The 22,224-nt window shown below is 36.4% G+C and overlaps 1 protein-coding gene across 1 annotated transcript in view; it reads left to right on the top strand.

The window, feature by feature from the left end:
- The window catches only part of fsip1 (fibrous sheath interacting protein 1), a 68,411-nt gene extending 46,924 nt beyond the window's left edge, over positions 1-21,487 (top strand). The window contains exon 12 of the mRNA XM_058398442.1: positions 19,278-21,487. Coding sequence (XP_058254425.1) covers positions 19,278-19,355 — 78 coding nt within the window. The 3' untranslated portion in view covers positions 19,356-21,487. The remainder of the gene's footprint in view (positions 1-19,277) is intronic.
- Positions 21,488-22,224: the final 737 nt, after the last annotated feature.

Genomic DNA, 22,224 nt, shown 5'->3' with positions numbered 1-22,224 from the left:
ATCACCAAGTGCAATGCAAAGCGTCGGATGCAGTGGTGTAAAGCACGCCGCCACTGGACTCTAGAGCAGTGGAGACGCGTTCTCTGGAGTGACAAATCGCGCTTCTCCATCTGGCAATCTGATGGACGAGTCTGGGTTTGGCGGTTGCCAGGAGAACGGTACTTGTTTGACTGCATTGTGCCAAGTGTAAAGTTTGGTGGAGGGGGGATTATGGTGTGGGGTTGTTTTTCAGGAGCTGGGCTTGGCCCCTTAGTTCCAGTGAAAGGAACTCTGAATGCTTCAGCATACCAAGACATTTTGGACAATTCCATGCTCCCAACTTTGTGGGAACAGTTTGGAGCTGGCCCCTTCCTCTTCCAACATAACTGTGCACCAGTGCACAAAGCAAGGTCCATAAAGACATGGATGACAGAGTCTGGTGTGGATGAACTTGACTGGCCTGCACAGAGTCCTGACCTCAACCCGATAGAACACCTTTGGGATGAATTAGAGCGGAGACTGAGAGCCAGGCCTTCTCGTCCAACATCAGTGTGTGACCTCACAAATGCGCTTCTGGAAGAATGGTCAAAAATTCCCATAAACACACTCCTAAACCTTGTGGACAGCCTTCCCAGAAGAGTTGAAGCTGTTATAGCTGCAAAGGGTGGACCGACGTCATATTGAACTCTATGGATTAGGAATGGGATGTCACTTAAGTTCATATGCGAGTCAAGGCAGGTGAGCGAATACTTTTGGCAATATAGTGTATATATACATATATATATATATATATGGCTAATAGAATATTTTCTAATTCATTTCTACTACTGAAAGAAAACTGGAATGTAAAAATAGGATGTACATCAGATTGAATGAGCACCATTGTTATATACAGTCCCCTCTGAAAGTACTGGAATAGCAAGTCCAGTTTTTTTCATTTTGCTCTGTTGATGATGCATTTTCTGATGTAACAACTTGCCATCTTTATTTGAACACAGACATTTTTCAAGTGATCAGAAATATTGGAACACGTGACTGACAGGTGTTTCTTGCTGTCCAAATGTGCCTTTTTAGATAGATTGTTTAAAAAAATCTCTGAAAGTCTGAAATTGGTTTAAGACATAGGTTTTGACTGTGAAAATAATAAACCAATATGAAGACTAGAGTGCTGTCTATGGGAGAAAAGCAAGCCATCCTATCACAGCCATTGTACAAGCACTAGGCATAGCCAATGAAACAAACAGTCCTGAAGAAGGAAAGAGAAGGAAAGAAAGGAGTCACTGGTGTACTAACAAACAAACATCAAACTTGTCGGCCAATGAAAATAACAGCAGCTGATCATAGAAACTCTGTGAGGGCTTTGAAGGAAATCCACCATTTGAAGAAGACTTGTTAAAGGCCATATACAAAAAGGTGCAAACCACTCAGTGGCAGTAAGGATCTTTACATGACCCAAAACAAAAGAAGCTCATTGATGGTGAAGCATGGTGAAGATAGTGCCATGGCTTGAGCTTGCATGGCTGGAACAGGCTCACTAATCTTTCATGTACTCATGATGCTAGCAGAAGAATGAATTCAAAAAGCTATAGAAACATTGTGTTTCCTAATTTATAGAGAAATTGTGAGGAACGTCATACGGCAAGTCATTGACCCAAAACACCACAAAGGACTTCATCAGCAAAAAAGTGGAAGGTTTTACATTAGCCCAGTCAATCAACAGACCTTAACCCAACTTAGAAGCATTTTACCCCATGAAGAATAAATGAAAGCTGAGATCTATAGTCCCATATTCATATTTTGATCTCAAAACCAAAAGAACTGGCCTTTCAAATACTTTTGAAAAATACTGTATGTGAATTACATATTAAATTAGATAAAATGCATTGAGGGCATATATTAATTTACACAGTACAAAAAAAAGTACACAGTAGTAGCCCGAGCAGTCATCATTCTTCTAGAGTACCCTGAGAACAACTATTCCCCTGCTTTAGATTAAATCTTAACATACTCTTCTGTACAGCTCAAAAGACGATTATTAGTGTGTGTGTGTGTGTGTCAGTTACTGGGGGGTATCGTCACCGTTTCTGGAAAATCACAGTGAAACGTAAATGCAGGTATGTTGAGACGTGCCCATGACTTCAGCACATACAGAGGTTGGGAATAACAACTTGACAGATTAGGAGAGGAGCAGCTTCCATGACTACCCTCCCTGTTTGAATAGCAGAAGAAAGCTGGCTGCTAACTCCTCAACAGTTCAGAAATACTGCACTGGTCTTTCTGTTTAGAATCACTCAACATGACAGACCTAAAATGAAGTCTGTTTCATTTCAGTTCTTTCAGCCAACCTGACCTAATTTCTGTTTGCCTATTATTATAGCTAAGTTTGTGGTAAAAAGTTAAATAAATGTAATTAAATGTACAAAAAATGTCAGAATGGCAAATGGCATTGTTGCTCATGCCACAAACCCCGGAAAGTTGTATAAGCAGAGAATTTAGTGTAGGTCAGTTCAGTCAGTTTTTGAGGTGAAGTTTTTGTAAAAGCCACCGTAAAATTATACAGTAAAATGACACCGAACTTATTTGTAGCTGTTATTTTTGTTGTTATTTTGTTATTTAATCTTGCAATTTAAGTCTTGAAACAAAGTCTTGATTGTAGAAACTGCTTTGGCTGCTTAAACTGTTTAAGATTTGCCTTAAATGATAGGAGATCCAGACTTAATATGTTTTCCAAAATTTAAAAAACAAAGTGATTGAGAGAGTAAGCAACATTCACCCTGATAAGCATGGACAATTGGGCGACAAGTGTCAGGACCATATGTTTTGCCATATCTGTACTTACAAAATTGGTGAAAATGTTCTCTTTTGGATTACAGCTGATACTGCAGTGTGTTGTTGAATGTTGCCATGTAGGTAGCTAATTGTGGAAATTATTTGGCAGTGAACACCTGAGTCTAGCATATGTTAATTTGGACATTAACATTCACATCAGCATACAAACTATGTACCTTTACAGCTCAGAATTCTCATTTTAAAAGTTCAGGCAATCACTTGATTACAGTTTAAACACTTATGTTACATTTTTATGGATGCACGGAGTTATTTTTCCTTTAAGTAACTAATGTCGCTGTTAAAAATAGTGAGTTTTTATAACTTCCCTGATTTGAAGTACTTTATCTCTGCTGTTTTATTTCAACTGTACTGTTTATCTTTGGTGTCCATTCCATAATGACTTTCAAATGTTCCTCTTTTGGATGAACAGTACAGAGGCACAAGCATGACTAAGTATAAACACTGCTAATAAACAATGGTATTTCCGGTAAGGTGAGTTCTTCATGATTTATTAGAATCCTCTTCACTTTCCTCTGCACAACCTTATGCCTTTTGGCTATTACTGGCCTCAACATGATCTGCATCTCCCTCCTGACAAGTGACAACAGCCTTTTTATCACCTGGGGCTTGGTATCTAGATGAATACAATGAGTCAGTTAGCATGCATAACATGTTGCCTCCTTGGCTCCATGTCTTGCCAGGAGTAGCAGTTTTCATGCCTCAACAAAAGGCTGTGTTCCTATGAATTTAATCAGAAATGTATGTAGGTTTAACACATTAACAACTTGTCAGCAATGAAAAAATGACAGGTTTATGTATTGCTTTATATTGATTTATTGCAGATAAAGTTTCGGAACTGATTACTTCGACAGTTATTTTGGCCTTAAATGGTGCTGTGCCTCAGGTCTCGGAAAAATGTCACTCATAAAATATTAGTTCCTTGTGTAGTTATTGAGAGACAGGAGACAGTGTGAAAGTGTGAAAAGCAAAAGCACTAAAGGGAAAAAAATCACCAATCAAATTCAAATTCAATAGGTAATTTAGAGTCATCAGTACACCAACTGGCTGCTGTGTTAACATGCCACATAAAACTACCACTTAACAGTTCATTTCTTACAACTTGGTCCATTTAAACTGTTATTTATTTGGATAAAAAGGGTAGTGTTGATAAGGCAAGACATCTGTGTAATAACTGACATAAATATTTATAAATGTTTTATTTAAAAATTTCAGCTGTCAAAAACAACATGTTTCTTTCATTTTTTTTCAAATTGACATTATATTATGAGACAAGTACCAGATTTCTGTTCGTATAAAGTTGTGTTATGACAGTACCAGACTTGAACTGACACAAGAATGTGTTTGCATACTAAACCTCTGATATTCCAGTAACATACTGGTGAAAGTATGAAATAGCTCACCAAATGAAATAAATTAGAAAAATTAGGTTTTAACAAAAATCATCAACAACTGTGTTCTGTATCTTCGTTCTAGTTTAATTTTTGATTGGCATTTTCTGACAAATTTTAATTATTACTCTGACATAATGAATATATACTTAATATAAAAATGTTATACTTTTTATCCTTATGTTATAATATTAATGTTAAGTCAACACAATTCAACTTGACATCAAAAGCAGTCTGAGGCCTACTAGAACAAGCCTTTAATAAAATTTTTAATGTTCACTTGTAAATATATCCATACACTGTATATGTTACTCAGTTGACAGATGCAGTTTCCCATTCATCACATGGACTTTGTGCCTGTTTAAGGGTGCTGGTTTTCAGCATTGAACTTCTTTGTCATTGCCACAAAAAATTTATTTTGAAATTAGATGGTCATATTATATTATTTCTGCACTCAGACAAGTGCTTCGCTAATAGCATCCAAAAATTTGAGTTATCTTTAACCACTAAAATTATGGGTGTTTCCATGACAGTTTTATATAATAAAAGTTTAATGTTCATTTGTAGACAAATGCTCACATTATATATCTTCCAGCTGACAGTAACAGTTTCACAATGTATTTATCATATTGTTAGTCTGAATATACCTTTGGATGGATGAGATTACTTCAGTTTTTATATCAAGTGTCCAGATGTAGGCCCTATTATTAGTTACTGATTCTTGTCAATCTATATGGTTATCATAGGATCTGAATGTCCTCAAATCCTATGATTAGAGTCATATCGTAAGAATAATTTGTTTTGTAAGAGAAATCCAGTGGATAACAGGATACTGCACAAGTGAACGTACTGCAGTAATATGACTAATGCCTAATGTCTCATATGGCATTTCCATTTATGGTCAGTGTAGGAGAGGATCATACCAACTCACCCAATAAGATTGTAATCCTGTGTTACACTAAACTGGAGCCTGTCCAGTAATGACAGATGTGAGTCTCACACTGCAGATAGGCTTCAGTATTACTTAACAAAATCCTTGTATGAAATGAACAACATTTTTGTACGTTTTTATCAGTTCAATAAGCCTGTATAATATAATATTCTTTGAAAATGCTCCAAAAAGACTTTGGTTAGTTTTGTTTTGCATACAAATAAAAGAAAAACCTGTACAATCTTTAGAATCAAATTAAAACTGTAAAGAACCTGTTTTTAACAATTGCAATGCAACCAAAATACAACCATTACTAAGCATTTGATTAACAGCTTGTTACATTGGCTTATATCTTTTCTTTTGATTGTATTGATACCTTTCAAGCAGTTTTGAACCTAAGCCTGTTAGTCTTACATCTGTTATTATTTCATGGTGGTCTATAATGTGTTCATGAACCTTTCTTAAGGCTTAGAGCTGGGGGAAATGATAAACTAAAGTACTAGGTCAAAGGCTAATGGAGTTATAGCAACCTTTTCGTTCTGCAATGCTCCACTTGTGAGAGTTTTTGAACCACACATCAATCAAACAAAACATAATGTAAAAAAATGCCACTTCAGAGTTCCTCTTTATTCTTGTGGTAAATGTAAGAGTGTGACTGTTGGTGAATTAAGCTATTTTTTTTAAATATATATGTTTTTTTCAGCATCATATAGAGAAAGGGTTAGGAAAGCAATGTTCCTCTAGGATGCTATTTATATTTGAAGCATCAGGACCATAAATTATGAAAAATACTTTAACCATTATTTAGATTTATTCAGTGTTTCTTCATAAATTGAGCAATAAACTTGTGCAATTCTAGTTATTTTTTTTATTCTGACTTGAAAAAGACCTTTAGAAGCAATTCAAATAAACTTCAGGGGACCTCAAAACTTACCATTTGGTTACCATTAGTTACCATTGGGTCATTTAAACATTATTTAACAGTACATTTAAACTATTAAACTACATGTGATTATAACTTTTTGCTTAAATTAAATTCCAAATTAATTCAATTCAGTTTATCTTGTATAGCGCCTTTTACAATGAACATTGTCTCAAAGCAGCTTTACAAAAGAAGAAAACAGAAAGGGGAGGGGAAAATGAAAAATAATAATAAAAAATAAAAAATAACTAATTAACTAGAAATAAGAATAAATTATTAAATTCTATAATTAGACTATTTTATCCCTAATGAGCAAGCCTGTGGCAACAGTGGCAAGGAAAAACTCCCTGGGATGGAAAGGAAGAAACCTTGAGAGGAACCAGGCTCAGAAGGGAACCCATCCTCATCTGGGTGACACTAAACAGAGAATAATGTAACTGTAGCTGATTAATGTCCTTTCTACAACAGCAATCAATGACCCATGATGAACTATTAGGTCATTGTAGTTTCTAAGGTCATTATAAACACTAGTTCTTTGCTGTCACAAGCTGACAGATGAAATGGCAGATCTGTGATGGTGTGAAAGTCCCCAAGTGGCTCTGTCCATGGCTGTCTCCTGGTCCACACAGATCCATCCAAAGCATCAGTGGGCACCATGAAGCGGCGAGACTCCGACCAGGGGTAGGGCAGCGGTCGCACTGGAAACTGGCAAACACTGGGAGCTCAGGAGTGGGGTGTATAGCTCGACAGAGAAGGTAGAGAGAGAAAGAGAAAGATATTAATTTTCTGATCATGTGATGCTTAAAGACAAAGTAGAATTATGTGTAAAGTGCAGGCAGGGTCTCTGGCAAGACTAGCTATGACAGCATAACTAAAAGGGAGAGCCAGAAGGTCACAGACATGAAGGCTTCCCGGGACATAAAGCATCCAACCACTTCACAGTCAGCAAACCTGAGCGACTTGCGAGGGTGGTAAGATGACAGCATCCAACACATCCCAGTACACCAAACACTCTATGCCCATGAACCTTCCAGATCTGCTCCTTTACCTAAGAAAACTATACATTAAAAGCTTGACTAAACAAATGTGTCTTCAGCCTAGACTTAAACATTGAGACTGTGTCTGAATCCCGAACACTAATTGGAAGGCTGTTCCATAACTTTGGGGCTTTGAAAGAGAAAGCTCTGCCCCCTGCTGCAGCCTTTGCTACTTGAGGTACTACCAAGTAACCAGCACCCTTTGATTGGAGTAGGTGTGGCGGATCATAAAAGACTAAAAGATCGTTCAGGTACTGTGGCGCGAGACCATTTAGTGCTTTATAGGTTAGTAACAGCATTTTATAATCAATGTGAAATTTGACTGGGAGCCAATGTAGTGTGGCTAAAATAGGAGTGATGTGCTCATATCTTCTGGTTCTAGTTAGGACTCTAGCTGCTGCATTCTGGACTAACTGGAGCTTGTGTATGCTCCTACTGGAACATCCAGACAGTAAGACATTACAATAATCCAACCTAGAGGTAACAAAAGCATGAACTAATTTTTCTGCATCATGAAGCGACAACATATTTCTTATCTTAGCAATATTCCTAAGATGGAAGAAGGTTACCCGAGTGATATTATCTACATGAGCTTCGAATGAAAGACCAGAATCAATAATCACACCAAGATCTTTTACTGCTGGACAAGATGAAACCAAAAGACCATCCACCATTACTCTGTAATCAGAAAGCTCACTTCTAACTGCCTGTGGTCCTAGTACAAGCACCTCTGTCTTGTCCGAATTAAGCAGGAGGAAGTTAGTGGCCATCCAATGTCTAATGTCCTTTACACATTCTTCTATCTTAATAAGCTGGTGTCTCTCATCTGATTTAGCTGAAACATATAGCTGTGTGTCATCTGCATAACATTGGAAGCTAATACCATGATTACGAATAATTGCACCAAGGGGTAACATATATAGGGAGAAAGCAGTGGGCCTAAGACAGAACCTTGTGGAACACCGAACATAACCTTGGTATGCATGGAGAAGTCACCATCTAGATCTACAAACTGATAACGGTCAGTCAAATAAGACCTGAGCCAGGAGAGGGCTGTTCCTTTAACACCAACAACATGTTCTAGTGTATCAAGTAGAACAGTGTGGTCAGTGGTGTCAAAAGCTGCACTAAGATCGAGTAACACCAGTAGGGAGACACAACCCTGATCAGAAGCCAGTAACAGGTCATTTACCACTTTAACCAGTGCTGTCTCTGTGCTATGATGAGGCCTAAATCCTGACTGATACATTTCATAAATGTTATTTATATGCAGGTACGAACATAACTACAGCCTTTTCTATGATCTTGGAGATAAAGGGCAGGTTTGATATCGGTCTATAGTTAGACAGCTGACAGGGGTCGAGTTCCGGTTTTTTAATCAAGGGTTTGATAACTGCTAGCTTAAAAGATTTAGGCACATAGCCAGTGCTTAGAGAAGAATTAATTACTTTTAGAAGGGGTTCAGTAGCTACTGGTAATATCTGTTTAAGGAAAGATGTGGGTAAAGGATCTAGGATGCAGGTAGAAGATTTTGAAGAAGAAATTAGTGACATTAGATCAGGCTCTTGAAGTGGAGTGAAGCACTCTAAACTCTGATCAAAAATAGCTATATTATCTAAAGGATTATCTATCAAATAATATGGTTTTAAATTAATAGTCTGAATTTTTTGCCTGATATTGTCAATATTTTCATTGAAAAAATCCATGAAGTCATTGCTGCTAAATGTAGATGGTGTGCGCTTTTCTACAGTCGTTTTACTCCTAGTTAGTTTTGCTACAGTGCTAAATAAAAATTTTGGATTGTTTTTGGATTGTGGCAGAGAGATACTCTGATCTAGCAGTACTAAGAGAATTTTTGTATCTCAGAAGGCTTTCCTTCCATGCAATCTGGAATACTGCTAATTTAGTTTGACGCCATTTATGCTCTAGTTTCCTAGCTGATTGTTTTAAAGCTCATGTGTGGTTGTTGTACCAGGGTGCTAGTTTCTTCTCTTTAATTTTTTTCCTTTTAAGTGGAGCTACAGTGTCTAGGGTGTTCCGAAATAATGACTCCAAGTAATCAGTCACCTGGTCAAGTTCTGTAGGGTCAGACGGTGAACCAATCATGTGATAATTCTGGGAGACTATCGGTAAATCTCTCTGCAGTAGCAGACGTAAATATACGGTTCATACGGTAACGTGGCAAGTTGCGCATCTCGTGACTAAGACGCATTCTAAATGAAACTAGATAATGATCTGAGATAGCTTCCGACTGTGGAAGAGTGACTATGTTTTCTATATTTAATCCGAATGTAAAAATGAGATACAGAGTGTGACCTCCATTATGAGTGGGTCCTATTACATTTTGATTAACACCTAATGAATCTAAGATGGATACAACTGCTGTTCTCAGAGGGTCTTCTGGCTTATCAAAATGAATGTTGAAGTCTCCTACTATTAATGCTTTGTCTAAAGGTTTGAAGTAAAATCTCCAAATTCATTAAGGAATTCAGAGTATTACAGTATGTCTGTAAATAACAATTAGTGGAATTGACTCTGTGAACTTATTATTAGTACTTGCATACGTTAGGTTAATGTAAAGAACTTCAAATGTGTTGAACTGATGTCTGGGTTTTTGTGTGGCGCTTAGCTTATTATCATGAATAACTGTGACACCTCCTCCCCTGCCTGTTAGACGCGGTTGATGTATATAGCTATAGCCAGGTGGACAAGCTTCATTTAATGCTACGTACTCGTTTTGTTTAATCCATGTTTCTGTTAAACAAAGAACGCTGAACTCCTGATCAGTAATCAGTTCATTAATTATAAGTGTTTTAGTTGACAGAGATCTTATATTTAACAGTCCTAGCTTCAGATCAAAGGTGCTGGCTGTGCATTCACTATCATCTAGTTTTATGTTAATCAGGTTACTAAAACAAATTTTCTGATTGTTAAAACATTTTCGTTTGGTTCGGGGAATAGACACAGTCACAGTGTTATGAACCCTGAGTGACGACTCATTGCAGCTAGCAGACGGTCGGATTAGCCTGCTTGTCTGCTCCCTGGCCCTGGATTGTCACCGATTAACTAGATCTGCTCTAAGACTATGTGCTATGCTGCAAGAAATGAGAGCAGCACCCTCTCGAGTGGGATGGACACCGTCCTGCCCTAACAGGCCAGCCTTGCCCTCAAAAGAGCTCCAATTGTCTATGAAGCCCACATTGTTTTCGGAGCACCAGCTGGACATCCAGCAGTTCAGCGACCATAACCTGCTGTAAGCTACATCGCCACGCCGCATTGGGATGGGGCCAGAGCATACTACGGCATCGGACATCGCCTTCGCTAATTTACACACCTCTACAACATTACTCTTAGTAACCTCAGACTGACGAAGGCGTATATCATTAGCTCCTACATGGAAAACTATCTTGGAGAACCTGTGCTTGCCTGGGACCCTAAGATTACCTGCAATGTCCGGCGCCCTGGCTCCCGGAATACACCTAACCTGTGCTGCTGGAGCCCCTAAAGGCCTGGCTAATTTCACATGCCTTAAAATTGAGTCTCCTATAACCAGAGCTCTTTCAGGTTTCTCAGCGGGTGCTTCACTGAGGAGAACAAACCTGTTGGTCATGTGAAGCGGAGAGGAGTGGTGCTCCTGTGGGCAAGCCTTAGCGTTAGCCTTGGCTGCGCGACTATGCCGCCGAGTCGTCACCCATTCGCCCCGCTGTGAGGGCTCTAATGCCGGAGTTGGAGGGTTACTAACTCCACCTAAGGCATCCAGACTTCCTCCTACAGACACTACACTGCTCTCACCATCACTAACCCTCTCTAGAGTCTGGATGCGCACCTCTAAAGCTAATATCTTCTCCGTCAGAGAGCTAACTAGCGTACACTTATCACAGGTAAAATTAACACTAATGACGGAGGAAGAATTGCTGAACATCCTGCAGCTCACACACTGAACCAGCTGAAAGTTAGTCACACTGAATGATCACGTACCTTTCAGTGAATCTATCTTCCGACTGCTGTGTAAAAACCGGGGGGGACGGCTTCACCCGATAGAAAAACAAAAGAACAATTAACTGCGATATGCAAGTAAAGATTTAGCAAACGAAACCTGACAGAGTAAGAAATTTAGGTGAAAGAGAAAAAAGAAACAGACGATATAAACTTCGAATGAAAAACGCCAACACAGGCAAGAATTCAGAATAATTTTCAATTTCATGAACATATATTTTTAAAATTGTAACATATAATAAACTTAACAGCCACGATGTTTTGTTGTTGTTGTTGTTGTTTTCATTGCTGCCATGGTTTGTGTCCCTTTATAGGACAGGGCCATGCCGTATCAATTCAAAATTCACCTTTATCCTATTATAAGACAATTTTATCCTGGTGTATGTGATTTCCATCAGGATGATGATGTACATGAGGTACATGAGGGCTTCAAGTAATGTTTTGAAAGTATAAAACTTTATGGATTTTTGTCACCTACAAGAACAGCACAGTAATTGTGCTTGAATTGTTGGACGCGCTAAACTCTAGTAAACAACCTGGTTTTAAACAAAGCTTGAATTCTATAATGTGCAACATAATCAACATCTTCATTTCTTGTACACACCATTTTTCCATAGTAAATTCCTAGTTTAACAAATGTATACTAGCAGTATACATTGTTGTCAGTATATAATCTGATATGTCTGATAACACTTCAGATAACAACACTGTGTTACTGTATGTCCACACCTGAATCTGCACTTCACTTCCCACAATGCACCACCACCTACAAACCTGTACTTGTACTACATGAACCTTGGACTTCAACACCCACACACCCACACACAGTCATCTGATTACTAATTGCACACACCTCAACTCAATCATCTGCACAAACATATAAGTTCCCTCATTGATCAGAACTATATATTCACCTGACATACCAAGCCTTCTATTCATGTTTGTTGTTTCTGGGTTTGACCCAAATGTGTTCTTTTGTTTCTGGATTCTTTCCATGACCATTATACCATGTTTGCACATCACCTAAGCCACTGCTTGCTCTTTGTTTTTGATATTTGACTAGTGATTTAGATTTATTTTCTATTGCTAGTTTTGGAATTCTATATAATTCTATATAGTCTATAATAGTTTTGAAAATTTGTCAGGTTCACATCCCTGCACCTCTAAGCTGCTACTGTTAGCCCTTTAAGCAAGGCCCTAAATCTTCATTGGCTGTATTTTATTCTGTCTACATTATAAATTGCTTTGGATTCTCCCACTGATCTGGAGTTTAAAGGACCACAGTTGCAATCGTTCCAAGTACAGTACTATTTCAGGGGAAGTATGTAATGTGCTCCAATGAAGAATGTGACTCACCTTACTACTGATCTGAAAAGATACCTGGAAATCACACACTTACACTTACACTCAGTAATTATCATACTTTCATCACACTTAAACACAGTAATTATAACTTAACTAACTATATACACTGGTTTTATGTAAGACAACACAAAGATGTATGCCCCTTCATTGATCAAACTGAAAATATCTGACGTAACACCACCACCTCACTGTTTAATTTGCCTAATGTAGCTGGTCAATCAAAGAAGCTTGTTTTTGTTTTTGTTTTTTAAATCATGGCTTTATGTTGGCTAGATGTTATAAAAAATATATGTAAGTACTTGAGGCAATTATTATGGTTTCTGGTTGCTGAAATAGCATTAACAAACAAGCTAGTTACATAACTAGATAGCAAGATAAACTACAGTGGAAATTAAATTTGCTTATCACATCCTTTCTAATCAGGGGATGGACTGAAAACTATGGACTAAAACTGTGGTTAAAAATGTTAATTTTGTTAACTTGTTTTTAAATGGACTTTTAAAGGACCTTCTAATGTTTAGGTTACATCAGGTGTGGTTCGCAATGCCATTTTCATTATATGTGAGACAAACACAAGAGATAATATAATTAAATACCCATTCCTCTGCCCTTGCCCAATTCATAGGCTAAAAAGTTAGGGCAAAAGTAATTCCTGTTCCAGAGGCATCTTTTGGCATTCGTTATAAATCCCATTTCTGACCACTAGGTGCAACAATAACTCTACCAAGCTAAATGGGGCACTGATAACACCGCCTCATGATTGTGCAATTTTTGCAAGTTAAAATGTATGGGGTTGTAAATGAGGACTGTTGAAAGGCTGATGTACTGCTTATAGCCAAAAGTGGTTAAAATATGGTTTATACCTGTCTCTTTTCCTGCTGACCTTCAGAATGGTGCAAGTTTTAATGATTATTTAAGTATATCAACTTATATAAACAAAACATCTATAAACGAATTATGTAACTATGCTTAGCCAGAAATCATTGAGCCACTGAGCTGGCAAGCTAAAGCAAAGTCGAGGGGTTAGCTGTTTTGGCAACTTTATAGTTAGATTGAACTTGTTTTAATTTAATTTTATTAGTTTAAAATTAGATAGTTAGATAGTTATCAGTATGGGCAGTGAGGCTCCAGAGACTGCTAAGATGGGGCTTGAACAGAAATGATGGCTTCTGTTAATGTTCTTCTCCATCTTGAAAATCTATTAAAATCTGTCTTTCTGTTTTTCCTTAATGCTCCTTGAGCCATGGGGGGTGTTGAGAGAATGCCAAGACCTCAGAGCAAGTAAAGCTGAACCTTGAGTAAATAGCTTGTGCAAATGGAAATAGTTGGAGACAGAATAAATATACTGAACTGTCACAAGTCCTTAGTGAAAACAAAGTCATCTTATACTCACACAAAATAGTCTCCTTGTCAATTTTGGCAGATGATTATTTTTTTGTGGGAAACTCAAGTTTCCGACCATGATTATTTTTTTCCAACATCCAATAAGAATGTTCTATCAGTGGTATACTAAATATAGGCATATTTATGACACTTTGAAAATTTTTATTGTTATGAAACACTCAGACATATGTACACAAAAGGAAAAGAAAAATAGTGCACAAAAAGAAATATGTTACACACATCTTTAGAGGACTACAATAGCTTGAGCAAATGTCTTTCTGAGAAACATATAGATAGACTGTAAAACTGAAAATATTATTTGATGTCAATATTAATTTGAGTTAGGCAAAAAGAGCACATCAGTCATCATCCAAATATTGCATTTTAAAATTAAGATAATCCTGAAACTATTACAAATAATTTCATTTGTATTAATAATGACAACATATGTAGCAGACATTTAACAAACAAAATGAGCTTGGGTGACATTATTAAAAATAATGTCTAGTTAAGTTGATAGTTGTGTTTATTTGACACACAGTTTTGTTATAGTGTTACTCACCGGCAACATTTGAGTGCTGTCTTAGTAAAAAAAAAATAATAATAATTTAAAAAATTAATTTTTAATGAAGGCATTAAAAGCTTTCAGGAAAAAACTAAAATCTGGCCTTGCTTAAAAAATGCAAAACTACAAGATACACTTTATGGCCAAATGTTTGTGGACACCTGACCATCAAACTCATATGTAGGAAGCACAGAGCACTACAGAACATTTTTGTATGTTACAATTTCTCTTCACTGGAACTGAGGCCCAAAGATGTTACAGTAGGACAGTACTCCTGGTGCTGGTGCATGAAAACATGTTTCCCCAGGTTTGAGTAGAAGTCCATGAGCATCCTGCACAGAACCCTGACCTCAATTCTCAACATCTTGCTGACTATGTGCCGGAATTCTTCACACAATATCAGTGTCTGACCTCACTAATACCTGTGCTGCTGAATAAGCAAATCCCCATAGCCATGTTCAAAGATCTAGTGGAGAGCCTTCCCAAAAGAGTGGAGGTTATTATAACAGCAAAGAGGCACGAAAGCTGGAATGGGATTTTCAGCAAGTACATATAGATGTGATGGTAAGGTCTCCACAAAGTTTGGCCATATAAGTTTTTTTTTTTTGAGTAATCTGCACTGCATTCATTAGTCACTCCTAATTAAAGTAACACAACATGTCAGTTATATTTATTCAGTCTTTGGATATAGATTTAAAACTCTCCTAACACTACTACAGAATCTTAAACATTTGGCTACTACTGACCTGGGCTTTATCGTTTTAAATGTGTTCAAAATTGATAATAATTGATCATTGATAAATAATAATTGATAATAATGTAGACATGAGCATATGATAATAGCATTTGAAAGAAATATGTCTCTAATGTGCTGATAAGGTCCATTTTACAAGTTCCAATTCAAGTCAAGTGGCTTTATTGTCAGCCACATACAGCTGGTACAGCAACACTGAAACTAAACAACATTCCTCCAGGAAAAAAAAGAAAAAAGAAAAAACACAGTGCTGCTCTGGTTAACACAGAACTCTGATTAAAGCATCATTTAAAGGACTGACATTACAATTTACTAATGTAAAATCTGTTTTAATGAAATTAATACAAACCACATTTGTTGCTCAAGTAAACTTTCAGGTTTACAGTAGAAATACTTGAATTCAGTAATTATGATACAATATATTTAGAGTCAGTTTATTATTAAATTAAAATAGAAACAAGTAAAATGTGCATTAGTGGAAAAACCCAAGACTCAGATTTTTTAAAGGCAACAGAGGAAACAGATAACACAGGAAACATCTGTCAGCTACTCAGGCGCTTAACCAGGCTCTTTACTGGAAGATGGAAAAACTTGTGGAATGCTTTGTATTTTTGGCTCACTTTCATCTTTTCCTTCAAAAAAAAAAAAAAAGCATGCTGTCCGGAATATTCCTCACTTTCTCCATCTGCCTCTTTCTATTTTAAACCTTGCTTAAAGACAGATTGAGGCATTTCTGTCTGTGCATTTAGGGTAAGGAATACATACAGCTTGAATCTCAAAAGAGTAACACTTATTGTACATTACAAACCTAGTTATATTACATTACACACTTCCTAATCAGTGTCAGAAGGATTTGTAAACCTGCTATGTGAAGAATAAAAGCCTTTATTTGTCTCATATAAACTAAATTCTTTCTTCACATATCCCAACTACAGGGGGGTTGGGGTTAAAGCACAGGGTCAGCTATGATGCAGCATCCCTGAAGCAGTGAGGGTTAAGGGCTTTGCTCAAGGGACCAAGAGAGGCAGCTTGGCAGTGCAGGGGCCTGGACCCTGACCCTCCGATCAATAACCCAGAACCTTAACCACTGCACTGTTTATATGTACAATAATCAATCATCAAAGAGATTTTGTGAACATTCTGAGGATATATTTTATAAGTCATGGGGGGGAACAAAATACAGTTTTGCAGTTTTATCAAATTTATTTGTATAAGACTTGACCATTAAACTCTGAGATTTACAGGTTCAGTTTGTATGAGAATAGATATTAGCACAATTAAATTTCTAAATGGAGACCTTTGTATTAAAAACTTTTTTATTTCCTTAAACAAATATTGTACCTTTTCCCTCTAGCAAGTGATGAACCTTGCAAAGAGACCACGTCATCATTTTTTCTGCATTAGACTTTTTAAATTTTATTTTGTCACATTTGTACATAAGAAGCTTTCTTAGTTTTTATAAGCAACCATTTAATTTGCAACACAAGCTCTACATGCGACACTCCTAATTCTCCATGTTCAAATAGAAACTTTTCTCAATATAAAATGCTCATTGTCAGTACTGACAGTAAGATATTCAGTAATAAAAAGAATGTTTGATTATGTTTATCAAAAGCCTAGGCCTATTTTTAATCCCATTATTCCCAATACTGCTCTATTGTTACTGTCATATTTGTCAGAGTTTCCAGAAGAATTAAGCAACATGTTCTTAATAATTAAAAGCTGACTTTCCTGCACTGACTTTTTTTCACTGCTTAAGCATCTGCATGTACATTTTCCTAGTGTGATTGTTCCTTTGTGAAGTGCATTAATCATCACAGACCAAGGATATCCCTGTATCTTTCAGAAGAGGTTGACTCAACACATTACGCTCTGGACTGAGGTGCATGTTTATATGAGATCAGATACAATTTGTATGATTGCATTCATGTGGTACTCATTAGGTAAATTGCTGTTATTCTAAAATAGACTGAAAGAAGATTTGGAAATTTTCATTCTGAAACACAAATGGTCAGACAATGTTTGTATTTTTTATATTTTACACATTTCTATATTAGCAATTCATTGCAAGTTTTATACATTAAATTACACACCCACACACACACACACACATACACACATTATTGAGAGAGCTCAGAAGAGAAAGGAATAGTAAAGCGTATATCCAATCTGTACCACTGTGCTGAGCAGAGAACAGATCAAACCTTGAGGTGGATTGGCTATAACATTCCATAAAAAAATAAAAATCAAATAATAATAATAGTAATAATAATAATAAAATAAATGGACCGTCCTTGCCCAACCTGCCTTGCATGAACAGTTGGTTCATGGTGGTTGATGATGGTATAATGGGAAATGGGTGGTGTGGGAAATGGCACACATTGGGACCTTTAATACAAATTGAGTATTGTTTGAATGCCACAGCCTGAATGGCCACTCCCCCTTTATGGCCACAATTCTCTAATAAACACAAGCATGCCCCATGGCACAAAGCATAAGTGGTTCTGTGAACATGACACTGAGTTCAGTGTACTTCAGTGACCTATCCAGCCATCAGATCTGAATCCACTGAAGCATCTTTGGGTTGTCGTGCAACCCATACTTTCACAGCATGAACTTGCAACTGACAAATCGGAACCAATTATCTGATGCAATTATAACAACATAGACTAGAATCTCAAAGGAACATTGAGGCAAGAACTGAGGCTATTCTGAGAGCAAAGGGGGTGGGGGGTGACAAGTGATACATGACAGTCTATTTGCTACCTAAATGTCAGAAAACCCAGGTTTTCTGTCTCAAACATTTCAAAGGCCATGGTGATTAATTCTGATGAATCTATTTAAAATATTGTATGATGTACAATTTCATTCAGAACCATATTTTCTATAGCATTTTGATTAAAACAGATAAATACATGGGTTTATTTTTTGCTCTCACAGTTTGGATCCTTATCCTAAATCAGTACGATCAGCTTTCAAATCTTTTGTATTTCAAAAAACTTTGTATTTCTTATGATGTAAACATTTTATAAAATGTTTAAAACTTAAACTGCTTATGTTCAATTTTTAGATATTTTCATTTCAATAAGTATAGATTTTTATTTACTTACAAATTTGTTGTTTTTTTGGTTTATAATTAATTACATACAGTACATTGTGTATTTCTTATATGGTTATTAAGGAATGTTTGTCCATAAATGTAACTATAACAGAAATAAAGCTGCATTAGGAATAAAACTAAACAAAACAAATAATACAAAAGCCTGAGTTGCTATTGTGTTATTAATAATTAATACTTAATACTTGTCCTTAATCTGAAAAAATAACCACAGTTCTGCCCTTAGGCTACAAGATATTATAAAATATATTTTAGAACTGAAAATAGGAGCAGCATGGCCTCACAGCTCCAGGTTACTGTGCATGTGGAATGTTGCCTGTTCTCCACATGTCTGAATGGATTCCTCCTGGTCCTCTGGGTCCTTCCTACTGTCCAAAAACACACTGGTACTTTTAGTAGGAATGAATGAGGGTGTAAGTCCTTACTCAGGATAAAACAGTTATGCAGGATGAATGAATGAATGATTAAATTATTACAGGAATGTCCCTCTATTTGATGTCAAACATGTGATGAAAACATCCCTTTAAATTAAAGGATTGTTCTATAATCCTAGACTTTTTTGGAAGGAAACCAATTGCAGAGAGCAAAAAAGTTGCCAAAAATTAAATTCATTTTTAATTCGATTCGATTCAATTCAATTGTATTTTATTTGTAAAGTGCTTTTAACAATGGACATTGTTTTAAACAGCTTTACATAAATATGAAAATTTAGAATTAAAATTGCAGAGTTTAAATTAAATGTACTGTATATCCATCCATAATGAGCAAGCCTGAGGCAAGTGGCAAGTAAAAAAGATAATATGAGGAAGAAACTTTAAGAGGAACCAGAATCAAAAGGGAACTCATCTTCATCTGGGTGACACCGAAGAGTATGATTATAAATAATGTCCTTTCTACAACTGTATAGAGTCAAGTGGAACTTTGAGGAACTTATAAATCAGCATAATCTATGAGTTTGTTTTAGTTTTAACACTTATACCTTCTTGCAGAAGCCATCAGATGTCCATTGTTGGAGACCTGAGTGCAAAACCAACCACTGCAACAGCAGTTCAAAGCTGGCACCATAGTCTCTACATGGTTCTATACACAGCAGTCCTATGGATCTCCAGATGGAGCCATCCCCAGCAGCAGTGAGTACCACCAGATGTAGGGCATCAGGATGGAGCAGGCTGGTCCAGAGAGAAGAAATGGTCACACTGGTACAGACCCATAGATTCTACAAGATGTGTTGTTCAGGGATATACCATGTGGATACACCATATTGTATACCATATCTACTGTATGTAAACTGAGTTGTAAAGGAATAGATGAAAACATCCTTTCCAGAGCATCCTATATATGCTTGATAAGAGTGAGATCCTTAGACTGATCAAGTGAATAAAGCATTCAGTATGCCCCTTGTCATGGTGAATTATTATGTTGCAAGTGTCCCTCCTAGTAGCCATAAAGGGACAAATGTTTTCTTCAACAATGCATAGACATTTAGACCATATTCACTGGATATCACCATGATCTCTCCAATTACTTTTGAGCACCTAAGCTTGAGAGGCTATGTATAAAAATTGTTGCAATTCCACTGGTTACAAATTAAATTACTGGTTGTTGCAAATATACTGGTTACCTGATTTGAATCTGCATTTTCAAATATGGTGTAATACACATCAAAAATAACAATAATCTTGTCAATGCCCATGTATTTAAAGACATGATTCTATAATCCATTTTGTAAGGAGAAGTAGTTGAAGCCAACAGCCAATGACTGATAGATAAGCAGTAATGTTGGTTCAAGAATTCCATATCTTTTCAATGGTACTCATTCATTTAAACTCTCACTGTACTGCAGGCTTCACCACAAATTTCTCGGCTATTGGAAGAAGCCTGAATACTTGTGCTGCGTCAGGCAAAATAGAGCCCTGAGCTCCTTGGCTGTGTTTATGTTGCTCTCCCTTGTGGACAGTTGTAGCTTGTAACTTAAGGTTTCTGGACCTTTCTCCCATTGGGAGACGTAATATAACACAGCTTTGTACTTCTGATGTTCAATGCGCAAAATGTCAAGTGCGGCCTCCTGCAGGGATATACGTTTTCCAGGCACCATTGGTGCCATGAGCCAAGAGGAAGAAAAACACAAAAAGCAGATGGGGATATGTGATTACATTACCATAGACTGAATGCAGAGACATGGCTACTAAATCCTTTGTGTAGTTTATTTTGCAAATAAAAAACAGAGAATGTTTAACACTGAAAACACTGATGTATATGTGTGTGTTTTTGCTGTACTAACTGCTCTGTAACAGGGTTTTAACTTGAACCTGACCTATTTGTCATAACATGAGAATATGTTTTTGATATAGACTAGAAAGGCCTTTTGATTAAGGATGCCTGGCAAATGTAAATGTGTTCAAATCAAATCTGTTAGTGTTCCTAATCAGTGAGAGAAAGCAACAGGAAATGGTTTTGTGTTAATCTTACACAAGGGAAGTGTGCCTGCAAAAATCATTGAGCTTCAGGTTATGCATTCTCATTTAGAAAGTGGCTTCTTAAAAGGTCTAATATGAATCATTTTTATTGCTTTTACATTCAACTTTATTTAAAACTAACACTTAAAAACACTGTCTAAGCTTTTTCAGTTGTGATTATCATGTATTGTTGTGTACTGATTAAGATTAATAGACGTCAAATATGCAATCAATATGGAATAAAGGATACCAAAATATTTGATGATTGCTGTTACAGAAAATAATCCTAAAACTCTTTTAGAGAAATATGGTTTTATACAACGCAAGTGTTTTCAATTCTGCACAAGTTATGAAACACAGGCCAATGAAAGATTACGATTAGGACTAGCAAACGTCTGAAAGAAACATTTAAGTTGTTCTACAAATCTTCAACAGTAACATCCTGAAGTAAAGCACACAAGGTGGCCATAATGCAGAGAAAATCTACATTAACCTGGGAATGCACTTCTAAAGATATAAATCAACATAATGGCTTCCACAATACATTTGCCTTTACAGTTATTTCCTAGGATTGCTCTCCATCAGTGAAGCACAGCAAAGGAACCAGGACAGGTCCTGCTTAAGTACATTACACTCTTAAAACCATCTAGTAAAACAGACAAAACATACACAAATGCATTAAAATATATGAATCTGGAATATGAAGTATGTATCAGCATTATTAGGGGTGAAAAGAGAAATGAGAAATTACTGAATTAATTTATTGGTTTGCCTTACATTTTCAACCCTGTTGGAAGAGTTTGTGTTTATTTGTACTGACAAACTCACTGTCACTTCTAATAGTTAAACATTTATAACAAATTGATCAATAAAAAAGATAAGTAAGTACAAACATATTTATGGTTTTTCCATGATTTTACAATTTCCATGAGTGTTCTTTTTAAGTTTCCAGTGTGCTTGTGTGACTTGTACACCCACCAAACACTTTTTTACTTACATTTGGCTAAAAAATAGTGTAACTGTTTTAACAATTTCAATAAATAAGTTGAGCCAGGGATCTGACACAGCATATGTGAAAAAAGTAGAAGTTGTTAGAGCAGGAAGAGGAAAACTAAGCCTTTCAGTTCTATAGAAAAACTGACACTTTTGTTAACTCATATTTACCTGATAGGTTGCAAGTGAACACTGAGCCACTCTCTAGCCACTATACTATACTATAATGGTTTTGTCTCACAATCTAATCCTCAATCTTCCAGAATCTGAATACATAGTGTTTGTGTAAAAGCCTAGGAATATAATTACAAAAATTGCAATCTGCAACACTACACTATGTGCCACCCAGGGTTGCATTTATAAACTATTCAATCATTACTATTACATTTTCCAAATATTTTAAATATAATATATACAAATATAATATAAAATATATAATAAATACAAATATATACAAATTGGCACAATTCACAATTGTTCCACTGAT

The sequence above is a fragment of the Hemibagrus wyckioides genome, linkage group LG09, assembly GCF_019097595.1.
Source record: "Hemibagrus wyckioides isolate EC202008001 linkage group LG09, SWU_Hwy_1.0, whole genome shotgun sequence".
NCBI lineage: Eukaryota > Metazoa > Chordata > Actinopteri > Siluriformes > Bagridae > Hemibagrus > Hemibagrus wyckioides.
The sequence above is the reverse complement of the archived record's forward strand: the minus strand, read 5'-3'. Positions and strand labels throughout refer to the sequence as shown.